At 39.8% G+C, this 21,094-nt stretch overlaps 1 protein-coding gene across 1 annotated transcript; it reads right to left on the bottom strand.

Moving 5' to 3' along the window:
- Nucleotides 1-134: 134 nt before the first annotated feature.
- On the bottom strand, nucleotides 135-18,089 carry CALHM3 (calcium homeostasis modulator 3). The gene is made up of 3 exons (XM_053692946.1): nucleotides 17,803-18,089; nucleotides 4,849-5,104; nucleotides 135-569 (listed from the first exon to the last, which is right to left on the bottom strand). The coding sequence occupies exons 1-3, from the start codon at nucleotides 18,087-18,089 to the stop codon at nucleotides 135-137; spliced, it is 978 nt and encodes a 325-aa protein (XP_053548921.1).
- Nucleotides 18,090-21,094: the final 3,005 nt, after the last annotated feature.

Raw genomic sequence — 21,094 nt, 5'->3', positions numbered from 1 at the left:
CTTGTCTATAAATATCGCCTTCTGGACTAGCAAAGTATATTCTCTATGAAACTTCAAAACCAATTGAGCTTACAATACTAAATGATATATATATATATATATATATATGTTTCTTTTATAGATATATTGTACTTTTAAACATCAGTTTGCCTGTTGATATTATCTTCCAAACTGGAGCCATTATTTTTTGCTTTGGCATTTTGCCGTAGAGTAGGGTGATTGACACAAAGTGGTGGCTTACTACGGTACCACGATTTTAAAAGGTTGTTAACCTGTTCGTGGTCTGTAATTCCATGCAAATGGTCTTTTTCCTCATCTTCTTTTTTCGTGATGGTAAAATGCCCTATCTTCATTTCTTTGTGCATGCTCTCAAAGAAATGAAGGATACATTTGTGAGCAAAGTCTCTTGCATGCTCACAGCAAGTCTCATCAAAAATCTTCTGCTCAATGTCAATATAGTTGCTCCAGTAGCGTGTTTGTAAGAAAGCCGTCTGATCAAAGCATGGCTTTAGTGAACGGGCTAGAAAGGCTAGCACAATGAGAAGTAGTAGAATTCCCCATCCAATAGCCTGTGTGAGAGAAAGATTAAATAATCTTAGTTACAGTATATACTGCAAATATTGTAACTAGAAATATGGATTACCTTGTATGTCTAAGGTTTATACACACCAAGTAGGCAACAACCAAAAGATTGTCTACATCTACAGTTGTCATCTAGCTTCCCAAGAGTTGTTCACCCACAAGTAATTATGGATATATTACCTTTTAAACAGGTTAATCAAAAGTAGTAGCTTGCTGGTTGACCAAATTTGCAATAAAAGGACATATAAGAAGTAGTTTTAATGTTAAAAAATAATTAATTTAAGCTATAATAACTTTATTTTAAGATATAAAAATGAAGAATTAATGAACATTTAATTTGTTTAGAACTCTGAAAAAATATAATCAATCTTGATGAACTGCTTTTAGTTTCTGTATCTGTTAAACTCAGTAACGTTGCCTATAGCATTTTATCTGTAATGCAGTTAGTGTATTTCTCATAATGCTTATTTGTGTAGGAAAATGAGAGTCAAAATTGACTTTTATTGAACTGACCTCCTTAATGAATCAATAGTCCAGTGTACAACACACATAACATAGAGCATACTAGCTCAGCTCTTAATTGGACAAACATACAGGTGTTTTCAATAAGCTTTGCTAATTTCTGCATAAAGTCATTTATTTGATGGAGTAACACTTATTTGGATTATTTACCTCTTAATTGCAAAAGAGGGCTGCTCCATGATGCTATGAATTGTCACCCTTTCTATTATTTAAAGGAGTAATACTTTCAATTCAGTAATTAAAGTATGTTATATACCCTTACATAATTTTTTTGGAATCCTTTATGGACCTATTAATGAACTTGGCATTATGTTCACAAACTATTTATTGTGTACAGAGAAATCCAAAACAGAAAGGCACACTGAAGCTCACAGATGAAAGTCCAGATACGGTATGTGCAATCAAGGTCCAACGCAGACGCGTTTTGTGTGCATGCACCCTTGGTCACTGCATGTGCATGGAACGCGTCTGAATAAACCTTGATTGCACATACAATGTGTGCTGAACCAATATGGTTTTAATCATTGGAAATAAAGCTACAAGTTATTTTTTACCCCCCGCTTCGTACGCCTTTCTGTTTTGGATTTCTATCTGACATTTGGCGGGTGGAACAGACACATTTGTTTGTTGCTGCACTGGCTACACCTAGCAGTCCTGCCCGCCCACTCTCCATAGTGCTATACTGTGTATCTTTTCCTAGGTGAATATGGTGAGCACTTTTCATAACAGATAATGTGTGTGTCTTATTTATTGTGTAATGTGTAATCCCCAGACTATACTGTATCTTGTAAAGAACAGAATAGTCCCTAGTAACCTCTAGGGAAGGTGGGAAATGGTAACCGAACCTAAACCTCCAAGAACAAACCTAAGTGTATAATGGAGGTAGTGCCTAATGTCTATAATAAAGTTTACAAAAAATGAGATGTGGACCATGCCACCATTAAGCTAATATGTGTTTAAACAAATTAGATTTAAAAACAAGGTAAGAGGAGCACTGCTACCTCTCCTAAGGGATCAGGTAAAAACCTTAAACACGGCTATACAAGTAATAGGGTATAAAAACTCCTTTACCGCCTTACATAAAATATTGCAACAGTAAGCCTCGGGATCCCCTAAGGCAGGGATGGGGAACTTTGGCCCTCCAGATGTTTCAGAACTACATTTCCCATGATGCTCAACTGGACTTCAGAGTGCCTAAACATCATGGGTAATGCAGTTCTGAAACATCAGGAGTGCCAAGGTTCCCCATCCCTGCCCTAAGGGATTTACAATTATTATAAAGACCAGGTTAAGGAGTAAATAAATGCCAATTAAGGCCAACAATTTCTAACCAAACTCCTAATAAACTATTAGGGAGAGAAGCAGCGCATACTGCAGTTTGCATGTTTCACAAAATGACTTTTAGTAACCTTGTCCCTGATCGTAGGGGCCCTCCTCCAACTTATAGCTACTTTTTCACCTAAACACTTTGCAAGACCTTCATCAGTTTTAAGTATGTGAATGTTTGTTCAGAATGTCTCTTATCTCTCTGTGTGCTAAAATGGTTTTAAAGGAACATATCCTTGTGGGTCTTGCAAATTCTGTCCATATATGAAAAACATAAAACAGATTGAGATTTTCCCAGATGGTACAATATTTATGAATGACTTCTTTAATTGTAGGAGTAAAAATATTGTATACTGCATAGAATGCAACTGTCGGAAAAGGTATGTGGGAATGTCGACACGTGAATTTAGGAAACATCTAGGAGAACATATCTGCACTATCAAGAATGCCAAAAGTGACCAGGAAAAGGGAAGGAAACTGACGGCAGTGGCCAGACACTTCTTGGAGCGCCATGATTGTAAACCTGAGCTCCAATGCTGGATTCTCCAGAAAATATCCCTAGGAATAAGGGGCGGCAATATGGAAAATGCCCTCCTAAAAGCAGAAACCAAGTGGATTTTCAGACTTCAAAGCATGAATCCATTAGGCATGAATGAACTCATCACTTATAGTGCATTTCTGGAATAGGGGCTTAAGTTATCCCCTTCAATCTTCTTGATGTAACATACCTAGTCATGGGATAGGATATATCTGTTTAAAATCTGGTACATGGCTCCTTCCTCCCCCTTCTCTTTTCTTTGGGATAAGATGTGTACATATTGTTACTTGTATATTTTGACTAATTGTATAGCTGTATGTCTTATAAATGGACAACTACTGTACATACACTAATATACACCCCTTAAGAAGAATTATATGTACATTGCCTCTTTTAGAACCAATCCAATTCTCACATTATTATAAAGTAAATGCACATCTTACTTAGTTTCGACATAAGGACTTGTCTAGCTACAAATACAACTACTAACATTGCTATATCGCTAGCTAATTCTTTGCCACTTTATATCATATTGTCAGCTTTATATTCTTAGTGCTAAAACATCGGTTCTCCTTCACTAACAAGTGAGTAATAATGCTAGCTTATTGTTGGATCTTTATTATGTTATTCTGAATAATTGATACCTATATGTCAGAATTTCTTCCCCTCCCACATTTTGAAATAAGAGACTGTGGAAGTTTGGACTGTAACCATAGTGTGTGATCTGACATAGTATCCTGTTAAATTACATGCAAACATCATAGCTATTTAAAGTCCCTGAATATGGGTGTGACCGCTCTTACAGGCGTATATCCACGATTGCTATATAATATATTGAGGGACGCTGCTCAGTTTTGGTGTTTATCAACATCATGTCTGACAGATGGGTGTGTCACTGTATGTCACCGGGACAGCCCGCTATTGGCTCCAGAAATACATACCCCCTGCTCATAACCAACCGCGTGCAACAAGCCACGATTTGCGGTTCGTGACTTTCGTCACGAATTGAGAAATACTGATTGGCTTTAGGGCCTACATAAGGAAGTAAACTCAGAGTTGCGGGAGCCTTAGATAAAGCAGATGCAAAACGCGCGTCAGGAGTTCACACTGCTTCTCTCCCTAATAGTTTATTAGGAGTTTGGTTAGAAATTGTTGGCCTTAATTGGCATTTATTTACTCCTTAACCTGGTTTTTATAATAATCGTAAATCCCCTTAGGGGATCCCGAGGCTTACTGTTGCAATATTGTATGTAAGGCGGCAAAGTTTTTTTTATACCCTATTACTTGTATAGCCGTTGGGACAAGAGATATCATTATTTTCGCATCAGATCAGTGTACTATAGGAGTACTTACCATACTTTAAGTGTCTAGTGTTTCAGGTTTTTACCTGATCCCTTAGGAGAGGTAGCTGTGCTCATCTTACCTTGTTTTTAAATCTAATCGTTTAAACAATTATATTAGGTTAATGGTGCCATGGTCCACATCTTTATTTTAACTTATTAGTATTAAATGTTATGTTTTATTTGTTATCACATTTTTGCACCGTACTCCAACCACCTTGTAAGTGTGCCCATAAATGCTTCTGTTCTTTTCTCTCTCATGTTTTGTATACTGTATCTTGACCTATAAAAAAAAAAGGCAAATGTGCATTTCACGCCACGCCACGTTTTATCAGCTTAGTATGCGCTCACCATCCTGAGTGGATAAGGCATTCAACAGGAGTTTAGTCAGCTGAATCTGAGTTACGCTATGGAGTACATCTTTATGTGTTCTGATGGAACTTTATCCGTATAGGGCATTTTCAAGAGAATAAACACTAGTATTTTCTTTTTAATACTGCTCTTGTACATGATGTATTTTGTTTTAAATTCATCTATTACCTGTGACCAACATTTCAAGTATCTGGAAACAGCCTTTCGAGAAGTGTTGTTCCGTATCAGCACATCTTCCTTGCAAGGCACTTTATAGAGCAGTTGAAGCAATTCCAGAGAAGAACTGTTTGCAAAGCCAGGGAATTTATCTGGATCCACTGAACCACTAAATGCACACACAAAGCACTTTCCATCTAGAAGTGTTGTAAGGATCCAAACAACTGGAGCAACCATAGCTCGCTGGAGGATAGAGGAAAACATGTACCTATCAATGAGTTAAAAAATGTAAAGTTACATAAAGCAGATTTTTGTATCTTGCACTTTAGTGCCAATAAAAATATGAATTCATGTTTCAAGTTCACAGTGATGCATTAAGAAATGTAAATAAATGTGCATATTTTTAATGGTTTAAAAGTGTAATTTGTGCATTTTTAAAATAGTTTTTTTTTTTATTAAAAAGGACTCAGCTTTATATATAAGAAAGAGAAATTGGAAAAAAAAAGGATTCTGCAAGTAGAGAAGATACTTTGAACTAAATGGCAAAATGGGTGTTCAAGGAGTAAAGGGTGTTAATTTAGAAAACAAATTTTTTTTTTTTTAAAAAAGAGGTGTTTACTGATTGATTGGAATAGTATTGGGGAGGGCTCAATATGCAGAATATATTGATGAGTAAATGAGATGTGAAGTCAAGAAAAATCATGAAAAACAAAAGAAAACCAGGTTTTCTGATAGAGTGGAATTACATTGAATTTAAAATCCTCTAAAGGAACCTGTGTAAAGAGTTATTCTAATATGGCTAGATTTAGAGTTTTGTCGGTAACGACCCGCGTAGCTAACGCTGGCTTTTTTCTGGCCGCACCTTTAAAATAACTATGGTATTGAGAGTCCACAGAATGGCTGCGTTAGGCTCCAAAAAAGGAGCGTAGAGCATATTTAACGCAACTGCAACTCTCGATACCAGAGTTGCTTACGGAAGCGGCCAGCTTCAAAAACGTGCTCGTGCACGATTCCCCCATAGGAAACAATGGGGCTGTTTGAGCTGAAAAAAACCTAACACCTGCAAAAAAGCTGCGTTCAGCTCCTAACGCAGCCCCATTGTTTGCTATGGGGAAACACTTCCTACGTCTGCACCTAACACTCTAACATGTACCCCGAGTCTAAACACCCCTAACCTTACACTTATTAACCCCTAATCTGCCGTCCCCGCTATCGCTGACCCCTGCATATTATTATTAACCCCTAATCTGCCGCTCCGTAAACCGCCGCTACTTACATTATCCCTATGTACCCCTAATCTGCTGTCCCTAACACCGCTGACCCCTATATTATATTTATTAACCCCTAATCTGCCGCCCACAACGTCGCCTCCACCTGCCTACACTTATTAACCCCTAATCTGCCGACCGGACCGCACGCTATTATAATAAAGTTATTAACCCCTAATCCGCCTCACTAACCCTATAATAAATAGTATTAACCCCTAATCTGCACTCCCTAACATCGCCGACACCTAACTTCAAACATTAACCCCTAATCTGCAGACTGGAGCTCACCGCTATTCTAATAAATGTATTAACCCCTAAAGCTAAGTCTAACCCTAACACTAACACCCCCCTAACTGAAATATAATTTAAATCTAACAAAATTAATTAACTCTTATTAAATAAATTATTCCTATTTAAAACTAAATACTTACCTGTAAAATAAATCCTAATATAGCTACAATATAAATTATAATTATATTATAGCTATTTTAGGATTAATATTTATTTTACAGGTAACTTTGTATTTATTTTAACCAGGTACAATAGCTATTAAATAGTTAAGAACTATTTAATAGCTAAAATAGTTAAAATAATTACAAAATTACCTGTAAAATAAATCCTAACCTAAGTTACAATTAAACCTAATACTACACTAGCAATAAATAAATTAAATACAATACCTACAATTACCTACAATTAAACCTAACACTACACTATCAATAAATTAATTAAATACAATACCTACAAATAACTACAATGAAATAAACTAACTAAAGTACAAAAAATAAAAAAGAACTAAGTTACAAAAAATAAAAAAATATTTACAAACATAAGAAAAATATTACAACAATTTTAAACTAATTACACCTACTCTAAGCCCCCTAATAAAATAACAAAGCCCCCCAAAATAAAAAATGCCCTACCCTATTCTAAATTACAAAAGTTCAAAGCTCTTTTACCTTACCAGCCCTGAACAGGGCCCTTTGCAGGGCATGCCCCAAGAAATTCAGCTCTTTTTCCTGTAAAAAAACACATACAATACCCCCCCCAACATTACAACCCACCACCCACATACCCCTAATCTAACCCAAACCCCCCTTAAATAAACCTAACACTAAGATCTTCCTACCTTGTCTTCACCTCACCGGGTATCACACCGATCCGTCCTGGCTCCGATATCTTCATCTAAGCCCAAGCAGGGGCTAGACATCCATCATCCGACGGCTGAAGAAGTCCAGAAGAGGCTCCAAAGTCTTCATCCTATCCGGGAAGAAGAGTAGATCCGGACCGGTAACCATCATCTTCCAAGCGGCATCTTCTATCTTCATCCGATGAGGACCGGCTCCATCTTGAAGACCTCTACCGCGGACCCATCTTCTTCTGACAACGACTTCCCGACGAATGACGGTTCCTTTAAGGGACGTCATCCAAGATGGCGTCCCTCGAATTCCGATTGGCTGATAGGATTCTATCAGCCAATCGGAATTAAGGTAGGAAAATTCTGATTGGCTGATGGAATCAGCCAATCAGAATCAAGTTCAATCCAATTGGCTGAACTTGATTCTGATTGGCTGATTCCATCAGCCAATCAGAATTTTCCTACCTTAATTCCGATTGGCTGATAGAATCCTATCAGCCAATCGGAATTCGAGGGACGCCATCTTGGATGACGTCCATTAAAGTAACCGTCATTCGTCGGGAAGTCGTCGTCGGAAGAAGATGGGTCAGCGGTGGAGGTCTTCAAGATGGAGCCGGTCCTCATCGGATGAAGATAGAAGATGCCGCTTGGAAGATGATGGTTGTCGGTCCGGATCTACTCTTCTTCCCGGATAGGATGAAGACTTTGGAGCCTCTTCTGGACTTCTTCAGCCGTCGGATGATGGATGTCTAGCCCCCACTTGGGCTTAGATGAAGATTTTGGAGCCAGGACGCATCGGTGATACCCGGTGAGGTGAAGACAAGGTAGGAAGATCTTCAGGGGCTTAGTGTTAGGTTTATTTAAGGGGGGTTTGGGTTAGATTAGGGGTATGTGGGTGGTGGGTTGTAATGTTGGGGGGGGTAGTGTATGTTTTTTTTTACAGGCAAAAGAGCTGAATTCTTTGGGGCATGCCCCGCAAAGGGCCCTGTTCAGGGCTGGTAAGGTAAAAGAGCTTTGAACTTTTGTAATTTAGAATAGGGTAGGGCATTTTTTTATTTTCGGGGTCTTTGTTATTTTATTAGGGGGCTTAGAGTAGGTGTAATTAGTTTAAAATTGTTGTAATATTTTTATGATGTTTGTAAATATTTTTTTATTTTTTGTAACTTAGTTCTTTTTTATTTTTTGTACTTTAGTTAGTTTATTTCATTGTAGTTATTTGTAGATATTGTATTTAATTAATTTATTGATAGTGTAGTGTTAGGTTTAATTGTAGGTAATTGTAGTTATTTTATTTTATTTATTTATTGATCGTGTAGTGTTAGGTTTAATTGTAACTTAGGTTAGGATTTATTTTACAGGTAATTTTGAAATTATTTTAACTATTTTAGCTGTTAAATAGTTCTTAACTATTTAATAGCTATTGTACCTGGTTAAAATAAATACAAAGTTACCTGTAAAATAAATATAAATCCTAAAATAGCTATAATATAATTATGATTTATATTGTAGCTATATTAGGGTTTATTTTACAGGTAAGTATTTAGTTTTAAATAGGAATAATTTATTTAATAAGAGTTAATTTATTTCGTTAGATTTAAATTATATTTAACTTATGGGGGTGTTAGTGTTAGGGTTAGACTTAGCTTTAGGGGTTAATACATTTATTAGAATAGCAGCGAGATTCGGTCGGCAGGTTAGGGGTTAATAATTGAAGTTAGGTGTTGGCGATGTTAGGGAGGGCAGATTAGGGGTTAATAAATATAATATAGGGGTCGGCGGTGTTAGGGGCAGCAGATTAGGGGTACATAGCTATAATGTAGGTGGCGGCTCTTTGCGGTCGGCAGATTAGGGGTTAATTATTGTAGGTAGGTGGCGGCGACGTTGTGGGGGGCAGGTTAGGGGTTAATAAATATAATATAGGGGTCGGCGATGTTAGGGCAGCAGATTAGGGGTACATAGCTATAATGTAGCTGGCGGCGGCGTGCGGACGGCAGATTAGGGGTTAATAAGTGTAGGTAGCTGGCGGCGACGTTGTGGGGGGCAGATTAGGGGTTAATAAATATAATATAGGGGTCGGCGGTGTTAGGGGCAGCAGATTAGAGGTACATAAGGATAACGTAGGTGGCGGTCGGCAGATTAGGGGTTAAACAAATTTAATCGAGTGTCGGTGATGTGGGGGGGCCTCGGTTTAGGGGTACATAGATAGTTTATGGGTGTTAGTGTACTTTAGAGCACAGTAGTTAAGAGCTTTATGAACCAGCGTTAGCCCAGAAAGCTCTTAACTACTGACTTTTTTCTGCGGCTGGAGTTTTGTCGTTAGAATTCTAACGCTCACTTAAGCCACGACTCTAAATATCAGAGTTAGAAAGATCCCATTGAAAAGATAGGATACGCAATTGATGTAAGGGGATCTGCGGTATGGAAAATTCGCGGCTGAAAAGTGAGCGTTAGACCCTTTTTTGACTGACTCCAAATACCGGCAGTAGCCTAAAACCAGCGTTAGGAGCCTCTAACGCTGGTTTTCACGGCTACCGCCAAACTCCAAATCTAGGCCATAGATTTTTGTAATCAGAAATTACAATATCATCCCTCCCAACCATCCCAAATCTTGTGGGATATTCACTATCTGGTAGGTCTACCCCCTGGCCGTCCTGGAGGGCAAAAGGTTTCCAAGAACTGCCCTAGTTCTGCCAATGACACACTGCAACCCCGCCCAGCCACGTCTATGACATGCTTTGTCACTGCACACAAAGGACCCCGTCCCAGTTATGGCTCTGCCCACCAAATGCAAGTTTACCACTGCCCCCTGGAAAAAGCTTGGAGGTTTGCAATAACTTTCTTATGATTATTTTATTGAATTTAAATAAATGACTCAGAGATCTTTGTTTGTATAAATACATCTACATAAATATTCTAGTTGCATATAAAAGAAAGTATTTTAAAACATTATTACAGGTTTTTGTTTTTTGAGAAGTGGATGTAACTTTTCTAACTTTTCTAACTAAAGCTACAGTTAGTTTTCATACTGGAGACCTGCCAATCAGTAGAGCAATGGAAACTGTCCTTGTCAGCCAGTGAGCAATCTGCCCTTAGGGACTCGTTGGATGCAAGTATATATTTCATGTTTGATTCAATATCAATTTAATAAGTTTCATGCAAAATATTTGTTAATATGTTTAATTGCATATTTTCATGTCTAGTTTAAAGCCTGTTTAAATGATGCAATGTTCTCTCATTATCCTCTAGTGCAGAGCTTTCCAAACTTTTTATGTTGGTGACGCACTTTGTAGACCTACATCATTTTGCGACACAGTAATTCAGTTGTACTAGCAAAAAGGAGGTTAAATTAACTTGTTTTAAAAGATACGGACACATACATAAATAATATAATAATACAATGTATTTACAAGTAACAGTATGTATGTGCAAGAATTTAAAAAAAAAAGTTTAATAACACCAATAGCTACTTACTATTTTAATGGGATGTATGAGGTTGATGGGATGAACACAGTTTCGGAATATTTGGTGTAATATTAGATAAAGACACTCACATTTCATCATCAAGCATTTTTAAGCTTCCACTTCCTATCCATATATCAAGAGAAGGAGCAGCAATGCACTACTGGGAGCTAGTTGCAAAAAAATCCCTCTGACCTATGACTTCAGCTCAGCGTTTAAGCTGCCACCCTCAGAGCTCTGTGAGTCCGACTAACTACTGCCCGCGCTGCTAACACACTGCTGTCCCACTCACTGGCTACACTTGCAGTCAGGAGCCAATTAAGGAGACTACACGAGCAGTCAGGACCCAATGTGCCGCCAAATCCGCCAATGGGAATAGTTTCTGAGCTGTGCCAATTGGTTAAGATGATCTGTGACCCACTAGGTATCAATCACGTGTCAACCATGTGATATGCACAGCAGGCAGGTGGAAAGTCAGAAACCAAAAAACAATTTAAAAAAAAAAAATTAAATGTAAAAAAATTTGTGCTGAAGCAGGGACACACCTACACACTGCTGCCGACACACTAGTGTGTCCCGACACACAGTTTGGAAAGCACTGCTCTAGTGCATAATTGCTTAATGTGACACTGTACTGTAAACTTGGTTTACAAGTGGCGTGCTTTTTATTGCACCCTGCATGAGCCTAAACTTTGCTAGAAGTAATGTTTTTGTGTGCTCAGGTTAGCATGTGCATTACAAATTGAAAGTAAAAGCTTTGTGAGTGATACTCGATGCGCGCTAACTTTAGGACTTCAGATATCACAACCGTGCTAACTCATTTGCCCCATAGGGGGCCATTTATCAAGTGTCGGGCAGACATGATCCGCTGTAGCAGCTCATGTCCGCCCCTGCGTCGCTAAATGCCGACAGCATTTGCTGTCTGCATTTAACATTGCACAAGCATTTCTGGTGAAATGCTTGTGCAATGCCACCTCCTGCAGATTCACGGCTTCTAGCAGGGGATGTCAATCATCCTGATGGTATCTGAGGTGGCGGATAAGTTAACGAGCAGTAAATACACAGTAAAACACATTAAATATTATGATGAAATTATTATTTAGACACACAAACATATAGTCAGTCACTCGTTAAATTAAATTGCGCTCAAGCAAACGCATTTACTTTCAACTTGTAATATGCCAATAAATTAGCGTGTGATATTCTTATATATATCGGGCATGCTAACGTTAGAGCACCACTTGTAATCTAGCCCAAAGTGTGTTTCCAAAGACTTGTTATACTATCTATAGAGTAATTGCTCCTTTAAGCTGTTTTGCTCATTGAAACCTCAACCCATTGCTCTCAAGAACATGTCGACTCAAATGGACTGAGTTTGAAGAAGGCTTTCTTATAAGAAATGACTGCTCAATTATATTTGTAGACACCTTAAAAACATGCCGTGGAAAAATTTGTACAAATATATGCTTGCTTTGTAATAGTTTAATTGAGTTCACTTTCATTAGGAACACATATATTAAATAAATGTATAACATGCCAACCACATATCTGATTGCATAATGTAAAAATGTATATCTGATAATGCTTTTAAAAGGACATAAATGTCATTCTTATTTTGTGATTGTACTTATTTTGTTACTTTTTCAATATAAAGTGTGTTCTTAAATTATCTTTTACCTTTGTTAACTTTGAGATTGGCACCTTATGCATGAACCAAGTGTCATTCGCAAAGCCTACACTGATTGGTGCACTTGTTTTTGTCTCTCAATCAAGCTTGTGCCATAGAGCATATGCACCAATCAGCAGCAAAGCACACACGGAGATCCGCACCTGGGCAGAGTGTAAGAGTTGTAAATCTTTGTATGAAAAAAAAGGATAAAGTAGAATTTTAAAACATACTTTATATTGCAAAATATCTTATATTAGTATGCTGGGGTGTCAGAAATTCACTTTTCTCCTCTAGTGCATAATAACTTAAAGCGACACTGTGTGGCGCTGTATCATTAGCACAGGCCCGATATTGCAATATCGTTCCCGTGTTAACTTGCGTTCATATTACAAGTTGAAAGTAAGTGCACACCGACAAGTGCAATCTTAATTTGCACTCGATGGCTTAATGCGACTAAAGACCTCACATAAAGGGTTAGGGCTTTATAAACAGTTGCAGCAAACACAACATAAATATATTAAAATAGAGTGCTATACTTATATATACACATCTAAGAAAAATTATTCATATACATAGTAATAAAAAAGTTATGCGTTCAAAGGTATATGGTATATGACAAGGTGTTTGAATGGAAAGGGCTATAATATATGTATACATACATATGTAAATATGTGTAGGTATATATATATATATATATATACACGTGTGTATACATGTCTATTTATGTGTTTATATGTGTATATATGTATGTATATACATATATACATGTAAACACATATATACAAATGTATGCACACATTTATATTTACCGTATATATATATATCCTTCCTATACCTGGAACATGCCGCTATGTAGCAGAACAAAGTGATTATATCGGAGCCCACCCAAATAACCAGACAGAATCTGTATTCGGGCGTAAACAAAGAACAACTTGATTGTGGAAACACACTACTTTTATACACCAACTCATCTTGATAAGGAGTCTTATCAGACCCCCAGATCTCCCACCATTCCCGCACCTCCAGACAGGCTGGCGACCCCCTAACTGTCCATTGTCTTATAGGGTCCCAGTGGCACAGAGGTGGCTATTCCAGGGGTGATCCCGGGGGAGCGGCGGCACTTCCAGGGTGTCGTTGGAAAGCCCTCTGTCCCCAGATGCTAGAGTCCAAAATGCAATGTGTGCGAGGCCAAGAACATCCTTAGCAACTGCTTCAGGGTCCCCTTGAACCTCTCACATAACCCATTAGTCTGGGGGTGGTATGGTATTGCTTTGCAGGGGTTTTATCCAACCCAGGTGAATATCTGGAGCAGTGCATCCGCCACGGTCTCTGTCTGGATATTGGACAGTGGGATTGCCTCTGGATAACGGGTGGCATAATCTACCACTGTTAGAATATACTTTTCCCGGAGGGGCTGGGACAGGACAAGGGGCCAACAATATCTACAGCTACCTGGCTAAAGGATTCATCAATGAAGGGGAGAGGGTGCAGGGAGGCTTTGGAGTAGTCTCCGGTCTTGCCTACTCTCTGGCAAACGTCACAAGTCCTGCTTTACTGCCTAACATCCCCTGTAACCCCTGGCCAAAAAAAAAATCTTATTTAGTCAGTAACGGGTCCTAGTGACTCCTAGATGTCCTGCTAGGGGAATGTCATTCCCTATACGCAGCAGCTCGTACCGATATTTCTGCTGTACCACCAGCTGGTGCTTGGGCAACTGTCCTCTCTTTTTCTCAGTGACCCTGTATAGGAGCTCTTTCTCCCACTTAAACCCCCCCTGGGCCCACGGGATCAGTCCCTACCCGGGCACGGTAAGGGGCTAGTGTCGGGTCTCTCAATGTCTCCTGGACGAAGTCAGTGGGGGAAGCCAAGGAGATCTGGTTGGTGGTCGGGGTAGGAGTTGGGGCAGAGTGGCTTACCTGGGTCCCCAGATCGAGTGTGGTGGCCTGCCATCCGGCTTGCTGGCTGGTGGTGACAGAGCAAGCATCCAAGGGGCTGTCCCATACAAAGGAGGAAGCAAGGTGTCCCAGGTCATTCCCTAACAAGACCTTGGCGAGCAATTGGTTCATAACCCCTACCTCCATAGCACGGGAGCCGGCACCCCAATCAAGGTGCACCCGTGCAGTAGGGATCCGGAGCACCGTACCCCTAGCCACACGAACTGCAAGAGACTTTCCTCTTTGGTCCGAATTGGTGACCATGTGTGGCTGGACAAGGGTAACAGTTGCCCCACTGTCTCGCAATCCCTGGGCTGGTCTGCCATTGATCCAGTCAACATGGCGGTGGTGCAGGAGGTTGTCTCTGGTGGTGGGGTCCATCTGATGTAGGACCCCGACCTCTTCCTATGCTAATTTGGCATAATCCGCAGGGCCCTCTGCATCCAAGCAGTGGGCGGAGGCTCTGTAACTTCCAGCCAGAGCCCTTGTCCATTGAGCCTGATGGTGATTCTTTGGCCTCTCCACTGCTGGGCAGTGCCTTCGGATATGACCCATCTGACCACACCTAAAGCACTCCCAAGGTAAGCTGGTCCCGGAGAGGTGGGCAGACACTGGTTGGGTCTGGGGAGTCGCCAATGGACGAGCAGGGGTGGTAGAGGAGCAGGTCACCGGTCGCGGCTCAGGGCGGGCCTGACGCCGGGCATCCAAGTTCTGGTCAGCCAGGATGGCTGCTTGGTTGTCTGTCTTGGGCCCCCTATCTCTGACCCATTCTCGTACCTCCGCCGGGGAGTGGTTATAGAAGTGCTCCAACAAAATGAGCTGGGTGGCTTTGGCCAGGGTAGTTACATGGCATCCTGGGAACCAAGAGTCCAAAGACCAGGTGAACCGGTGTGTCCACTCTGTAAAAGGCTGCCCCTCTTGCCTCTAGTTCCCGGAACGTTAGCCGGTGAGCCTCAGGCGTGAGACCATAGCGGACAAAGATTGGCTCCTTTACCCGGTTATAGTTCTTTCGGTCTCCTGAGGGAACAATGTTGAAAGCCTCTAGGGCTCGCCTGGACAGCTTTCTGAGCAAGAGGGTGACTCGGTGTTGGCAACACCCTGCAACTCGCACTGTGTTTCAAATACTTGGAGGTAGCTGTTGATCTCCTCTTCATTGTCTTTGAAGGCTTGGAAAGCCTCATGGGGTAGCTTCTTCGGCTTGGAAGGTGGATCCAGGGGAACCAGGATGGCTCCCCCATAGAATTTTGGACCGCCATCATTTTGAGTTGGGTGGTGTTAGATATTAGCCAAGTGATTACCTCCGCAGGCAGGGTGGTCTCATAGAGGGCCAGTCACCACTGGAGCTCTCTCTGTACCTCAAACATTACTGTCTCTGCTGTGGATGCTTCACTGGGTTACTCACTGCTCTGGTCGCTATCGGACCCACCAGCCGGCTCGTTAGCCTGGTCGCCTTCCATCAGTTGGGTGATGATTGTTGCATTGGAAATGTTGCTGGCAACTTTCCCCCTGAGCTTCCAGCAAGACTTTCAGTGTATTCTTCCAGAGCTCAGCGTACTGCTGCTCCATCCAAAGAGGGCTTCAGTTGGTGGTTTGAATGTTCCAGGTAGACTGAAGCCTTCCACCACTGCCACCAAATGTGACGGACACGGCTACCACGACTGGGTAGCTCCGCAAGAAGGGTTCCTACTATACCTGGAACATGCCGCTATGTTGCGGAACAAAGTGATTATAGCAGAGCCCACCCAAATAACCAGACAGAACCAGTATTCTGGTGAAACAAAGAACAACTTTATTGTGGAAACACACTACTTTTATACACCAACTCATCTTGATAAGGAGTCTTATCAGATCCCAAGATCTCCCACCATTCCCTCCCCTCCAGTGGTACAGGTGGGTGGCTATTCCGGGTGATCCCAGGGGGAGCGGCATCACTTCCAGGGTGTAGTTGGAAAGCCCTCGGTCCCCAGAGGCTACAGTCCAAAATGCGATGTGATCCACTGGGGCTCGGAGCTATGGGTGATCAAACTTACACCGGGAAGCCCAAGGGGAAATAGGAGTTGTAGGGGGGTCTGGAACCCCCAGTTCTCAAGGGATCTCTCCTCTGGCAATCACCCCACCTCTTGCCCTCCCTAGGGGCTACCAATCCCCAAATGAGCGGAGCTCTGGGGTGAAGGGCCGCTGGAGCATCCTGGTGTAAATGTCAGCAGGTATGCAGGGAGGCAAGGCCGGCCAGTACTTCTAGGAGCCCGGCCAGCCGAAGAGGGGTTGGGCGGTCAGAGATCAATTCTTCTGTGAGAAGGTACAGAATACCAAAACAAGTAAAACCAAGTGTCTGGGAGATCGTGAATGCTCTGAAAAGTCCAAATCCATTGAGAAATCGCAGGGGGCTAGGTAGTAGGGGGTGGGGGGTTTAACCTTGTAAGCCTGGTATCCGTGACAGTCACAATATCTGAAGTGCTACAGTTAGCGTGCATTAGGTTTTGCTCTTTTGCTTACTTTCTACTTTTAACTTGTCGTTGTAATGCGCTTGTTACAAGTTTAATGTCAGCAGTATTAGTGATCACACTCCACTTGTAATCTGGCCCATTGTGTTTCGTAAATACTTGTCATATCAGCTGTAGAGTATTAAAATATGGGGAACTATTCCTTTATCTTTATTAGTTATTTGAAAAAGCTGTTTTGCTCATTGAAACCTTAACATATTGCTCTCAAGAACATGCCTATTCAAATGGACTGAGGGGGCCTTCTTATTGTATTTCTCTCTCTCTCTCTCTCTCTCTCTCTCTCTCTATATATATATATATATATATATATATATATATATATATATATATATATACTGTATATATATATATATATGCACACAGGCCTCCTTATGTTATCGCTCTCTCTATATATATGCAAAGGCCAAAAGTAATTGGGACAACATTAAAAGGACAATGTACATAGGCAAGTAGCTGATAAGATTTTGTTGTATTCCAAACACTGGGAACAGTTGAAATGTTCAGTTCTGCTGCCTCCTCTTATTTACAACACTTTCATTTAGAGAATTTTGCAGTAATGATATTGTTTAATATAGGTGGCCACTTTAACAGCAAAAGCAGATATTTCAGATTGCATAATAAAGGTAAAGTAGCTATTTATAGTTAATTGTCCCTTTAAGAAAATCTGTCAGATAAGTAAAAAAGAATAATCTCTTCCTTATGTATAAATACTAAACAGATTAGTACGTGATGCTGACTAATAACGACAGGTATATTTTTACTAGACTAGAACATGGTCCTGACTTGTACTAGTGAATTATTTATATATCTTAAATTCTATGTTTATCAAATCTTTTTTAAAAAAAATATCAATGCTTTTTCTACCAAAGTCCCCATTAAAGTCTAATGGAGTTTTTGAAAAATTACTTGTTTGATACATTTTTTTTTCTAAAGTACTAGAATACCCCCTATATCCAGCTGCAGAAAGAATAACTGTACAAACACAAATACTTACTTTACTATGGACAGGTCTTTTTTTCTTCTGCCAGTCGGTCTTTTCCACTCGTCTATCATTATTACTGACTGCCGGTTGACAATGAGTCCACAAAGAAAGAGTGCGATCGGGGGAACAAACATTATTCCCAAGCCATATATCATGTTATAATTTGGTAAACATGGGCAGTTAAAATCCAAAGTATTATAGATCTTTACACTGGCCACTGCTAATATGGCGCAAATTCCATTCATAACTGATTCGGAATTGGATTGGAAGTATTGGAAGATCATTTTAAACCTATCCATGATTAGCTTGATTTAGTATCTATACAGCAAAAGATCCCTTAAATATATAGTTTACTCTATACTTTAACGTAAATCTTCTCTTTATAGTTCACACTTGACTGACAATTTTGGGGTGCCCCTGTAGCACAGCAGATCTTTTTTTTTGGAATGAAATATTTTTTTTCCAGTTCTTTGCAAAGCAGTCTGTGTTGGAAAATGAAGCTTTAAACGTGTCCTTGTTTAGAGCACTCGTTGCTAAATAGGATGCAATAGAATTCTGAAGGGAAATGAGCTAGTCAAATACATTGGTTTGTTTGTAGAATCTTTTGGCAGCTTCCTTCAAAGGATTTGCTTGATAGAACTATGTAAGTACAACACACAATAATGTATTAGCTGCGGGCAGTATTTTTTCTTCAAATAAATAAAAGTGACTTTATATTATAGTCATTAAAGGGACATATATATTTCCTAAGCCTATCATGTACTTTAGTGGTAGGGATTTTTTTCTTTTGGCTACTGTCTCCCCTGTTTAGCATTTGTTTAAATAACCCTCCAGCTGTGTTAAATTTTGTCCATTTTTATTTTCAATTTTCTTGGCATCCTTTACTGTCATGGCCTCTGGGGCAGATCTATTAAAGGTACATTAAACTGCTGGACACAAATTGAAGCCATCTTGGAACTCATGCATTCTTGCACCTAGTGAAAGAAGTTACGAACATTCACCAATCTGTCATGTTGACGACTTTTTCACAGCTGTACAGTGCGTTTCAGGTTAGCATACATAATACAGAGGGGAACTTTAGATTTTTGCAGTTGTTATACACAGTTTAAATAACATGTAAAATGCCCACATAATCCAGAGCAATGCATCCACTACAGAAGTATAGAGTTTTCTCTTTGTATCATGAACCCCTATCTGACATGCAAGAGTACCTTAACTCCAAGATGGTGACACCCAGTATGAAGATGGGGAGCTTGACCAACCAGCCACAGTAGGGGTTAAACTATTTAAACAGTTTTGTAGAGAGAAGTAGGCACAGAAGGACATTAGCATGGTGAGTAGTAATCATGTGAATGTAGTTGTGCCCAGCAGTTTAATATCCGTTAAAGTGTGGGTTCCAGTAGGATGGCTCTGCTCCATACTTTCCACAACTCACTAATATTAATTTTCTCCTGGCTGGTGCTCTAATGCAGGCAGCTGAGTAATATGATGTATTGTGTAAGAAGACTGGACTGCTTGGAAAAAAAAGATTCCACAGTATAGTGTGGAATAGCAGAGCTGCCAACCATCCCGCATATTCCCTTTCCTAAAAATGTCCCAGCATGCCTGAGTCCCTGTGTGCCCCATGTTTCCTATGCACCACCTACTATGTAATTTCTTATTTAGCATAAATATGCTGTTACTTAAAGGGAAGGAGCACCCTAATTTTTTATGTGTCTGAAAAAACATATGAGGTAAGATTCCCATTTAGTAATAAGTCTCCTAATGCTCCTCATTAACCCTTCCTTGATGCATTTGGGTGTTCCTTTAAGCATTTGGGTGTGCACACTGTTCACTAGTACTTTCTTAAATAGTAGGGGGCCTTTTTTCTAATCAAATATCCAAGTATAAGTTTCCTAGCCAAAAGCAGTACCATGAATAGGAAGTTGAATGGTTAGAGGTCAAAGTCTCCTGTATAGAAAAAGTGTATGATGCCGAGTCAAAGTCACATTGCAGATAATATTACCTCCCTAACTTTAATAAAGCTACTTTCAAAAGTATCTTCTTATATAAGGACCACTTTTACAGACTGACACCTGGCTAATGTTTTCCACAAAGCAGAGAGCTTATGATATGTTGCAATCATTTGTACACTTGGGAAACAGTGTGCATGCGTTGCTTTGCAGACGTACAGAGTCTATTAACATTCAGCAGTTTCCATCAACATTTGTCAACTTCCAACAATCCAGTTCTTCTGTTAGGAGTGTTTGTATGTAGTGATGGTATTGATAATAAGGAAATCTACTATTACTAGTTATGTGCAAATTTACTACTACTCTGTATGTCATGTCCTGTCCTGAAAGTCATGACATTTTTATTGTGATCAAGTAAATTGGAAACTGTTGTCATTCCCCTTAAGTGCCATAGCCAAAAGGTTACTGTTGTCATCCCTGGGATGAGGTTTTGGTTTCCCTGAAGAGGTAAATAAATGTTTGCCTTATGTTATACAAAGTTTGGCCAGGCCCTCAGGATTTTCTCAAGGGCAGAATTTTACTAAGTTTTCACAGGTATTAGATTACTCAATAAAACTGAAAAATGTTTCCAGTTCTTCTTATTGGGAAAGCTTAAAATGTATTTCCATTGGTAACTGAACAAAAAAAAATGCACAGTTTTCTAATTTTTGTTGGATCAAAAGTGGTAAATTTGCAGATACAGTTGGTTATTTACAGAAATGACAGAACTAGGGATTACATTTATTATGATTGAGTTAAATAATACTGTAACTACAAGAAATGTTGTTGAAGAGGGCTGTTGAACCTTGGCACTCTTGTCCAGGATAGAATTAAAAAATGTTGGCATGCAGAATATAGTGCTGCCCTTGTGCTAGTGCCATACTGGCTGCAAGATAATTTTATAGAATATTTTTGCCAACTTAGAGATATGTTGGTTGGTGATATTTACAACATCACTGTCTTCTTTTACATGCACCCAACTTTCTGTTTAAAGGGACATTAAAGTTCATTTTTATTTATACATCAGAAATTAGTCACTGCATTGCTAATGATTCATTTTTTAGAAAACATTTATTATTTTGAAGTTCCAGGATACACCCCTTGAAAAATCTCTTGAATGCTGTTTACCTGACGTCCTGTGCTGTGGCCAATTAGGTACAGATATAAATACCCTCCTGGCTGCATATAAACCAATCTCTGTGCAGCATGTAGGAGCCTCAGGGTTCTACATTCCACTAAAAAAGGGTCAGCAACCTTGGCTCCCCAGATGTTTTGGAACTACATTTCCGATGATACTCAGCCAGCCTAAAGTG

The sequence above is a fragment of the Bombina bombina genome, chromosome 9, assembly GCF_027579735.1.
Source record: "Bombina bombina isolate aBomBom1 chromosome 9, aBomBom1.pri, whole genome shotgun sequence".
In the NCBI taxonomy this organism is placed as follows: Eukaryota; Metazoa; Chordata; class Amphibia; order Anura; family Bombinatoridae; genus Bombina; species Bombina bombina.
Note: the sequence above shows the minus strand (reverse complement) of the source record. Positions and strands in the feature narration are given on the sequence as shown.

Excerpts from the sequence above, each read along its gene's own strand:
- CALHM3 (XM_053692946.1), bottom strand. The coding sequence starts at position 18,089 with ATGGATAGGTTTAAAATGATCTTCCAATACTTCCAATCCAATTCCGAA. Across the intron at positions 5,105-17,802 it reads AAAGACCTGTCCATAGTAAA|GTACATGTTTTCCTCTATCC; the intron begins GTAAGTATTTGT and ends ACTCATTGATAG. Across the intron at positions 570-4,848 it reads ACTTGAAATGTTGGTCACAG|GCTATTGGATGGGGAATTCT; the intron begins GTAATAGATGAA and ends TCTCTCACACAG.